The sequence below is a fragment of the Miscanthus floridulus genome, chromosome 17 (genome assembly GCF_019320115.1).
Source record: "Miscanthus floridulus cultivar M001 chromosome 17, ASM1932011v1, whole genome shotgun sequence".
NCBI classification, from domain to species: domain Eukaryota; kingdom Viridiplantae; phylum Streptophyta; class Magnoliopsida; order Poales; family Poaceae; genus Miscanthus; species Miscanthus floridulus.
Genome location: NC_089596.1, coordinates 22,665,439 through 22,676,129, shown reverse-complemented (window position 1 = coordinate 22,676,129; position 10,691 = coordinate 22,665,439). Strand labels below are relative to the sequence as shown.

General features: G+C 42.4%; 1 protein-coding gene across 1 annotated transcript; it reads right to left on the bottom strand.

Moving 5' to 3' along the window:
* Positions 1-3,696: 3,696 nt before the first annotated feature.
* LOC136518925 (polyadenylate-binding protein 8-like) lies at positions 3,697-6,577 on the bottom strand. The gene is made up of 4 exons (XM_066512612.1): positions 6,296-6,577; positions 5,249-5,353; positions 4,649-5,084; positions 3,697-4,305 (listed from the first exon to the last, which is right to left on the bottom strand). The coding sequence occupies exons 1-2, from the start codon at positions 6,558-6,560 to the stop codon at positions 5,250-5,252; spliced, it is 369 nt and encodes a 122-aa protein (XP_066368709.1). The 5' UTR covers positions 6,561-6,577; the 3' UTR covers positions 3,697-4,305; positions 4,649-5,084; position 5,249.
* Between the last annotated feature and the right edge of the window lie 4,114 nt (positions 6,578-10,691).

The following is a 10,691-nucleotide window of genomic DNA, read 5'->3' as shown; positions in this document are numbered from 1 at the left end:
CTTGTTCTTGGCACCTTCTCCTAGCTCCTTGTGGTGAGGGTGAGAGGGTTCCTCCCTCTTACAAACCCTAGCTCTTATGGATGGAAGCTCCTAGGTCATCTCCATGGCCATTTTCAGCTGTTGCAGCATATAATCCTCCTCTCCTTTCCTTCTCCTTCTCCTCCTTCTTGCTTGAGAGTGTGAGAGAGTGTATAGAGAGAGATGAACTAGAGAGAGAGAGTGGGAGTGTGAGAGTGAAAGAGTGAGCTGGTGTGTCCCCTGGCTTGGGTTCTCCACGAGATGGATAGGTGTTATGACAAGTGGGGCCAAGGTGAACTCTCTCATGACACCTCACAACTGCTGCATGGGCTGGTGTGGCGGACTGTCCATGTGCTGGTGGACCATCCGTTGAGTGTCGAAATTAACTGATAGAGACTGAACTCTGCTAGGGCGTGCAAATGAGTTGGTGGATAGTCCGGTGATGCTGGCGGACTCACCGTCAAATCAACAGTGAGCAGACTGAATGCAGTTTTCAATGCAGTTTGGTTTCTAGATTTTGGATTTCAAATGCAATGGTGCTTATGATGCTGATGATTTCAAGTATGTCATGACCGGGTCGTGACAAAGGTGCATGAAGGGAGAGCCGCCCGAGTCGACCCGGCTGGGCGACACTGGTGCGAATGGTAAAAAATCCTTATAAGACGAGATTGTGAGCAGAAAATTACAAACTTGGGACATGTGACACTTGGAAGATATATTGAATTCACGGGTCAGAGCTGTTAGGGCTCACATACTTCCTTTGTCCTAGAAAAAAAATGCCTGCAACACAAGATCGGTTGTCAGAATATTTAATGAAGCCTCTAACATCGAAGGGTTTTAAACAACAAAATAATGCTACTTTTATAATCGATCATAATAAATAGCCAATGGAAGTGGGGTTATTGCCAAGATGTTGTGAATAAATTAACTAAAGTATAGTACTGCCATGCACCAGAGGAAGAAGAACCAGAACTCTCTAGGTTGAGGGAAGCACTCAAGCACATCGTTGTCCTCTATGCAGCATGAGAGAGGGCTTGTAATATCATATAACAATCCCATAGCAAATACAAAGTCTACATGATGATTTCCGACCGACAAGGTTAGTTTAATCCACATCATATTTTATTTGCAATGAGGGTCGCACGTCACCTCGTACGATAGGCACGGAACATTTCTTCATCTGGTGGCTTCGGCTCTATGACACTGTTAGCTCAAACATTAATGTGGGCATCTCTACAGTTTTGAGGACCATTGTTCAAATATGACACTATCGGCTCTTTAGGATAGACATTTTCTCATATGTAATAACAATAAATAAACACTGAATTAGAATTGAGACGCATCTCTAATATAAGATTAGCGACACTTGTACACAGGAGACTCTGACATGCTTAAAGCCTTAAAGAATGTGGGCAAGGTTGGTCATACTATACTGTGTTTGCTTGCTCTCCATTGAACCATGGATGCATTAGTCCACCGGGTTGTACAATGTAGTACGAAATTAAATACCGCATTCATGCACGTCCAATTCAATGACAATACTCATGGCTTAAAATTGTTTTTGTATGGAACTTGTGCTTTAAAATTGTAGAGATATCATTTGTTCATATGGATGGTTTAGACTTTAGAGTCTGACTACATGTGGATGTGTTATTTGTTTTGTATTTCATATATCTGTTGTTTTATACTCTCTCTATTTTAAATTATAAGTTGCTCTATTCTAAATACATAGTTTTTACTATGCATCTAGACATAGCCTAATTCTAAGCACATAGGAAAAGGTAATAAGTATTTAGAATATCCAGAACAACTTATCATTTGGAACAGAACGAGTAAATTCTTTAAGTGTGTGTGGTGCTCAGTCAGAAAATGATGTGGGACGAATTTTTGGAAAATGGCTGACTGATATTTGGAAAGAGCAGTGTAAGAGGGGCAAAACATAAGGGAAATTGGCTGAGATGCTAGAAGAACAGGTCATTTGTGTTGAACTTAGTTGGGCTTAGTTGAGCAAGTATTTGGTCATTTAGTAGAGTTGTCCGTGGAGTTGAGTGTGGCTAGTTAGACGGTCATTTTTCTAAAACTATTGCACTATGTAACAAAAGCACATCACAAACGTGTCTTAACTGACATCACAGAAGTGGTTTGGACACGTCTCCCATAAGGGGTCTCTGATGACTGCAAATCACAGAGGGATTCTCACTACTACAAAAATGATTTTTAGCAATAGTTTTTTAGGGGCGGCTCTAGTACCAACCGCCCCTACAGTGGGTGAGCTCGGGTTCCATGATTCGAGCCGCCCCTACAAATCTAACAGTGGGGGCGGCTAGTGATACAAGCCGCCCCTACAAATGGGGTAGATTTGTAGGGGCGGCTCACTCACCAGCCGCCCCTACAAATGTTCGTTGTATAAATGGCTGCAGTCCCCCTTCTTCCTCCTCGGGTCACTCACTCCAACCTGTGAAAAAAAAAGGTAGGGAGGCCTTGGGCACCTCCCAAAAATTGCTCTACTAAGGGGGGAAGGTTTTGATCTCAAATTCTTTGGTGGACAGGTTGTAGAAGGTAAGAAAATGCTATTCCATACTTTTTTTGAAGTTTTAATGGTTGGTTAGTGAGTAATTAGAGTTTTGCTTTTCTCTCTCTTCTATGGTGCTTGAGCTACTTATGAAGCAAATTAGACTCAAGTTTTGAATGTACTAGGGTAAATTAGGTAGGGGAACAAGATCATACCCTTATTTGGTCAATGTTTCTTGAATTTAGTGAACAATTAGTTAGTTTTATGGATGTTTCATGTGCATGTAGATCTATATCTAGGGTTTGGTTTTTTTATTAATTTTGTTTTTGTAAATTTATGTTTGATAAAATTGGACTAGGGTTTGCATGAAAGATATTGGGTAAAATATAATTATTGCTAATTGTTGTCTTTGAAATTGTTTATTGTAATCAACAAATATGTATTTTAATTATTTATGGATAAATGGGCATTAATTAATTTTCCTCTACCATGGTATGTTTGTATGCTTCATGTAATTATATTTTATTTATATTCATATATATCTGAAGTATATATAATTATTCTCAAGTAATTATTAATTTGATTCATTTTTATATATATCTGAATAACACTACTAGAGATGTGTACATCAATGATGCTATTCTTTCGTCACTGAAGACTCCAAAATCGTCACATATATTATTTTATGACGATATGGTATTCGTCATTGAATGCGCGTCATATTTTACCTACCGTGACGAAACGTCTATTTTTGTCATAGATGTGCATTTGTTCTATGACGAAATGGCCGTCGTCATAGAAGTGTATTCTTTCTATGACGATCTATTTTCGTCATTGATATAGCCCCTTTTTCGTCATGACTTGCCGTCTGTTAGGCGGCCAGACGACGTCTACCACGCTGGCAGCTGACGTGTCTTGTCCACGTGGCGCATCCACATTGTAGGTGACGTGTCCGACCACATGGCAGCTGACGTGGCCAGTGATGTGGATAGTCCATGTGTCCACTTTTTATTGGGCCACAAGGCTTGCTGTGATAGGTTCTCATTTTCGTCACTAAAGTAAATAGAAATTCGTCACAGAATCAATTACCAAATCGTCACAGAAAGGTCAGATAATTCATCACAAGTGCACATGCTGATTTCATTACAGAATGCAAATAATACTGGAATGACCAAAAGCTTCCATAAATTAACAAATCCAGTATTCCAATGACCAACAACTTAATCAACAATTCTAAACTCGGTTCACATAACTCACTAGACATCACATTTGAACTACTAGTTTCATCTCAGTTCACATTAACATCACAGGAAATAATGAAAAGTTGCCAACCACCAGCAACATAAGTTACTACATAAACAAAATCACCAGCAGACCCCTTGTTTAATGAACCAGCAGCTACGAGCAGCGCTCATGTCGAACAAGCATTGTTGATGGCCAAGATACGCTTGAGCAGCGCATTGTTCTCCTCCATTGCCTTGTTGTTTATCTCTGTCAGCTTCTTGTACTCCTCCATCTCCTTTTGTGTCCTCGCCAGCTTTTCCTCAGCTTCTTCACTTCTCTTCCTGAGTTCATCGATTTCACCTTGCTAGTTGCTCCCGAAGCTCGCTTTCATTTGATGATGATGATTTGGAGGATGGCACTGGTTTGATGCCAACACTCTTCAGGAAAAGGTTTGAGCTGTTCTGGGAGAGAACCTGGGACACAACCTGCACACTGGACACTGCTGTCTCACCTTCAGCAACAGGTTCTGTCCTCAAAGCTTCCATATTTGACTGAAACAGCAATGACCCATCATTAGTTAATACTTATTGTATTAATTTGAGGAGGAAATATCACACAAGATGTATTTTAAAAAATAAAAACCTATGCTGCATTGACAGAAACTGATGCCAAATAGGTATGCAATCATGAGTCATTTATTTGTTGTCAGGTAACTGAATACAAGTAGAAGTCAACAACATAGGATTATTATTTAGCAAGTATGTCTAGCTATATTGGATTATGCAAGAAACAAGATGCATCTAAAAGCAAGGGCATATATTAAAGAATAGATTAAAAACATTCAAATGCATTGCAAATATTCCCCATCCAGTACTTTCAAGATAGAAGAAGCACCTTAGTTGCCAGGGGTTGTGGCTGCTCATCAGATTCAGTGTCATCATCATCACTATCTCCTTGATCATCATCTTCAAGGAGATGCTCCACCTGCTCCGATGATGGTCCCATATTTTCCAAACATCTCCTTCAACTCATCATCAGTAACAGTATCTGACAGATTCTTCACATATACATTACTGAATTTGAAATTGCTCGAAACATTTTCCCTGTCCTGCTTGCGAACAAAAGGTCCGACATACACTTTCTTGTCATTGATAAGCATCCCATTGAGTTTATCAATAGCAGACTGAGCAGATTCATCCCTCTCAAACTGAACGAAACCATAGCCCCTTGATTCTCCTGAGGGGTCTGTTGCAATTTTACATGAAAGGATATTCCCAAATGCACAGAACGTGTCATATAAAGCTTTGTTGTCTATTGACTTATCAAGATTCTGCCAAATTAGAATGGAGGGGGTCAGGTATCACAACTGGAATAGTCAATGTGGCGTATAAAGATTTAGAACACCACTAATGGAACCTTCTAGTCCCAAGTTGGCGTAGTCTACAGATGACCTAGCAAGGAGTTCAGTAAACAGGATAAAAACAAGGAACACACCTTAATAAATATATTTGCGGGAACTGGGGTCACGGTTAGAATACATGATCCTGATAGGCTTTCCATTGATAGGAGTGAAGTTAAGCAGTTCAAGTGCCCGTGCAGCTGCAATAAATCTCAGATCAATAGAAGGCCATAAAGAATAAAGAGAGGGAGGGGCTCCAAAGTGAAATGTCGTATGCAGAAGAGTTGGTCAGAAAGCAAGTATAATATTTCCCGTACGGTTTTTACAGACCTCTTCAGCATAACATAAATAACATGGATAGAGCACAATAATAAGATTTTAAAAATATATCTTCTGGTAACTAAACAGATGTTCTTTGGCGTCCATAACATAATCTGAGGTTGCAACAAATCAGCCAACATTATATATACACATATATCGAACATCACAAGGCAACATCTCCCCTGATCGAACAGCACATTAAGCCACATGAATTCAATAGAATGAAACAAATCCCACTAACTTCACATGAACAGCACAGGAAACACTTGCACAGGACAAAAACACAACTCCTCTAAAGTATTGGCACCTATTCAAGTTATCCCACAGGATCTATCCAGAAAGGTAATTCTCAATTTTTGGGGGCACCCAGCAGGCCAACCTCCTTAATTTATGCGGGCACCGAAGCAGGCTAACCTCCTTATTTTGAGATAAGTTTAATACTAACCGTATGAAGCCACTAAGGCGCTGTTTGGTAGTAGGTTTTGTAACGCAAACCCAAAGGAATAACAGCTTTCGATGTTATGGCAACATATCTGTTTTTATTTCCATTTGCGTTACAATTCTATAGGAACCAAACAGCACGTACCAGACAAAACATTTTGCAATCACAACCAAGACACCAAAAGAAGCTACAATCCTAATCACATCAAAACGCCATCGAACCCTAATTGCATGACAACATTATCGAGACAACCGATCGAGTATTCAGCGTCTAAACCCTAAGCGGCCCCAAATCTGACGGCTTCTCGCAAGGGATCGACAGCATCCGCAGCACCAAAACCCTAACCGATAGATCGAGAATACTGCAGAGGAGTTCTCACCGTCGCCGGGATTGTTGTAGTTGACGTAGGCGTACCCGAGTGACTTGCGGGAGTTTATGTCTCTACAGACGTGCACGGAGACCACGCCGCCGACCTGGCTGAAGACGTCGAAGAGCTGCGCGTCCTGCACGCTCTCGTGCAGGTCACCCACGTAGAGCGAAGTCACCGGGAACGTGGCCGCCGCCGCGGCCGCCGCAGCTGAGGCAGCCTGTGAGCCGCCGGACTCGGACGCGGATCCAGCCGCCGCCTGCCCTTGCGCCGCCATCTTCGATCAAGCGGTGATTTTTGGGATTTTTCTGGTTTTTTGCGGATTTTTTGGGGTAGTTTTTGATTTAGGGTTTGATAAGGGTTGGGGGCTCTCCCGGGGCAGGGCTCCCAACGGCGGCATCGTGAGGAGAGAGAAAGAGCGCGGTTGGCGGCGCGGAGGGGGAGGCGCGCTATTTGTACCGCCTGGGGCAAAACCTTCATCTTCTGAGGCCATTGGATCGGATACGGACGCTAGTGGACGGAGGCGATCGGGACGCGTGGGAAAGCCTACGTGTCCGAGCTGAACGGGGGCTCCACGTGCTTGCTACGAAGGTGCTAGTAATATACTCTATATTTTATTTATCAGAAATGCTATATAACATACATATTTTTTAGCACAAATTTTTAGCACAAATTTTTAGCAGAAATGCTATGAAAATTTGATAAACGTCAAAGTTGTAGAGGTCACGAAGATCTATAACTTTTATTTTGGTCATCTTGTGATTTGACAAAATTTGAACCTTTCAAATTTGAAATTTTAAAAAATGACAAGTTCGAACCAAAATTTGAGACCCAAAATGATTTCAACATAAAAAGTGATGAATACCAAAGTTGTTCAACTCATTAATATCTACAACTTTTATTTTAGTCATCTTGTCATTTGACAAAATTTGAACCTTTCAAATTTGAAATTTTGAAAACGACAAGTTCGAACCAAAATTTGAGACCCAAATTGATTTCAACATAAAAAGCGATGAATACCAAAGTTGTTCAACTCATGAATATCTACAACTTTTATTTTGGTCATTTCTTCATTTGACAAATTCTTAGCACACATTGTTCACTAATCTTACACATGTCTCATATAGTTTATAAAACCTTACGAGAGATGTGTCACATTTGTGAACAATGTCGTTACCACTTTGTCATATGAAGAAATGACCAATACAAAAGTTGTAGATCTTGATGAGTTATTCAACTTTGGTATTTATCACTTTTTCAGCTGAAATCATTTGGGGAACCAAAATCTTGTCTGAAGTTGCATTTTTTTTAAATTCAAAATTTAAATTGCTCAAACTTTTCATATGTATATATTGACAAAACCAACAAAATAAATTGATCGAGAATGATTTTAGAAAATTTTAGGAAAAAAATCATCAATTATCATGTTATACGTTTACAAATAGAAAAACATGCATGCCTTTATCACAAAACGGCGAGTGCTCCAGTGGTAACGCACCAACATGTCTAGCAGCAGGTCACGGGTTCGAATCTCCCTGCGTGCGCTATTTTTTGGCAAAAAAAGGGAGGCGGAAGGATGCAGGTCCACCTGGACTGTGTGGGCCACGCTGCCCCACTTGTTCGCCGCCACGTCCTCAGGCTGAGACCCGCTGGTGGGACCGCATTGCTATGTCTTCGAGGTTGGGACCCAATGGTGGGACCACATTGCCACGTCCTCGAGGTGGGACCTGCTGGTGGGACCACGACACCACGTCCTCGAGGTGGTACACGAGCCAAACGATCTATGACGATTTAGTTTTGTTGTTTTATGACGATTCTTTTGTTTTCGTCATTATTCTTCGTGCCAAAGCTCCGTCACTTGTTACTTATGACGAAGCTGGAAATTTCGTCATAGAAGGCGTTTGTTCTGTGACGAAATTTGTAAGCGTCACGACTAAATCGTCATTGATGAACACATTTCTAGTAGTGTAAGTAGTCCTTTAATGTTTGTTTTGTTGTTGTTGTAAAAGATGAAGAACAGGAACTCTTGGATGTATGGTTCGTTAAGGTTCAAGGCAGGTTTCTGTGAAGAGGTGGATAAATTTATTGAAGTTATAGAGAAGCATGCAGCGACATTGATAGAGAATAAGGATACAATTATTTGTCCCTGTAAAGATTGCAAGAACTGTATGGCATGGACAGATGTGAGTATCATCAGATCACATTTGATTATGCGAGGATTTGTTAAGGAGACACGGTGTGGATTCATCATGGTGAAACGATTATTATTAACGATGAGGATGAGGAGGAATACGACGATGAAACCCTAGAATCCCTGTCCTAATATTCAGCAGAGCTTGAGGCACGAATGGATCTCGAGTTTGGCGATGAATAAGCTGGTGATGCTAGTGGTTGGGATGGTAACGACGAAGGTGGTGCCAATAATGATGGTGGAGCACGTGTTGGGGATGAAGATGATTTGGAGGACATGAGTCGAGCCATTGGATCAAGGATTTTACTAAAGAGCCCGAAAGGTCTAGAAAATTTGGAATGGGTGAAAAAAGCGTCGAAGGAGACTGTGTATGGTGTTGAAAAGGGTTGTCCGACACATTGGACATTGCTACGTTTTGTGCTTGAGCTACTCATCCTGAAGGCTAAGTACGACTAGTCAGACTATAGTTTCAATGATCTATTGCGTCTCCTATCATGGGTGCGGCCACAACCAAACTCAGTTCCCGCCAATACATACCAAGCGAAGAAGGTCATAAGTCCATTGACAATGGGGGTTGAAAAAATCCATCCATGCCCCAACCACTATATCCTTTTTTGTGGCAAAACATTCAAGTCACTGGATAAATGTCCCTGGTGTGGGGCCAGCCTATATAAGAACAATGACCTTTACGGTGGGGACGAAGCCTCCACAGGGAAAAAGAGGAATAAGAAGGGTACAAAAAAGGTGGTACAAGAATCTCATCCCCCAGAGGACACTCCATTAGGCAACGATGCAAAGCAGAGAAGAATTCCTGCCTTGGTAATGTGGTACCTACCAGTGACTGACCGCTTGAGACGTATCTTCCTAAACCCTAAAGAAGCCACACTCATGACATGGTGGGATGATGAGCGCAAGGTGGATGATGATAAGATTGCACACCCAGCTGATTGTAGTCAGTGGCAAAGGACCGATGAGAAGCACAAAGAATTCAGCGATGACCCAAGGATTGTACGGTTTGGCTTGAGCACCGATGGAATGAATCCCTTCAATGAGAGGATGTGTGGGGGTATGGCCCCCAAGACATGGGCCGCACCATCAGAGGTGGCCTGGCCCACAAGCTTAAGGCATGCATGGCGCTGCTCGGCGTGCACCGCAAGACATTGTATAGTACCAAATAGGATACTTTACTTGTAACCCTACCCCTCCAGAGTATATAAGGAGAGGCAGGGGTCCTCTACTCGACATCATGTATTCAATACAATACACCAAAGACACAGGACGTTGGGTATTACGTCGATCAAACGGCCCGAACCTATCTAAATCGCTGTCTCTGCGCCTTGTGTCACCATCCGGTTCCTGATTACGTGCACCCCCAACGACAAATCTACTATCGCAGGATACCCCTCGGTGGACTACCGAGCATATTCAATCGACAGTTGGCATGCCAGGTAGGGGTGTGCGCTTGATCCATGGTGAGCCAGATGGACCTCAAATCAACAACGCGTTCTCATCGTCAATCTCGTGGAGATCCATGCTGGTCCACGACGATGATTAATCGCTAGCTACATCAGCCCCCACGACAGCAGATCCGATCTCGAAACCACCTCCGAGGTTGTCTTCACCAACAACTCACCGCCCTCCAGGTGCTCGCCGTTAACGCCGACCAGATAACGCCATCCGTCTAAAGCTAAGTCACGCTTTAATAGTCTTCTAAATATTCTTCGATCTTCGTATATCGCCATAATGTTTCTCCGAACTATTTTCTCCATATTTGCTCTCCAAATGATTTTCCGAACCCTCGAACAGTCACGTTGATGCTCGGACGCCTCTAGAGATGGCCCTGTCTCCGACTCCTCCCTACACGTGCACAAGCGTCTGCCCTCTGCGTTATGGGTGGTCGGCAGCGGCTCCTTAGCGACGCTTGTTCCTCCTACACGTGCACGGGCTCCGCGCTCGACGTTATGGACTATGGGCTAGCTAGGGCTGGAGACTCAGCTACACACTAACTGGTCGAGCGGTTTATATTAAATATAAATATATTTTCACACCAACTGATCACCGAACTGCATACGCCGTTTCATCACCATTGCTAATTTTTCTCTGGAGTTTATTTATTTGTGCGTCATGTACTACTCGTTCTATATGTTTGCATTGCAGGATCATCGTCCAAGTGATCGAATCACCTGGTGCTCGGGCTTCCCCACCGATCAACTGGTC

What these genes read in the sequence shown, in the direction of transcription:
- LOC136518925 (XM_066512612.1), bottom strand. Translation starts at nt 6,560, where the DNA reads ATGGCGGCGCAAGGGCAGGCGGCGGCTGGATCCGCGTCCGAGTCCGGC. An exon ending in CTACAACAATCCCGGCGACG is followed by an intron (nt 5,354 to 6,295) that starts GTGAGAACTCCT and finishes GATTTATTGCAG; the next exon opens with CTGCACGGGCACTTGAACTG.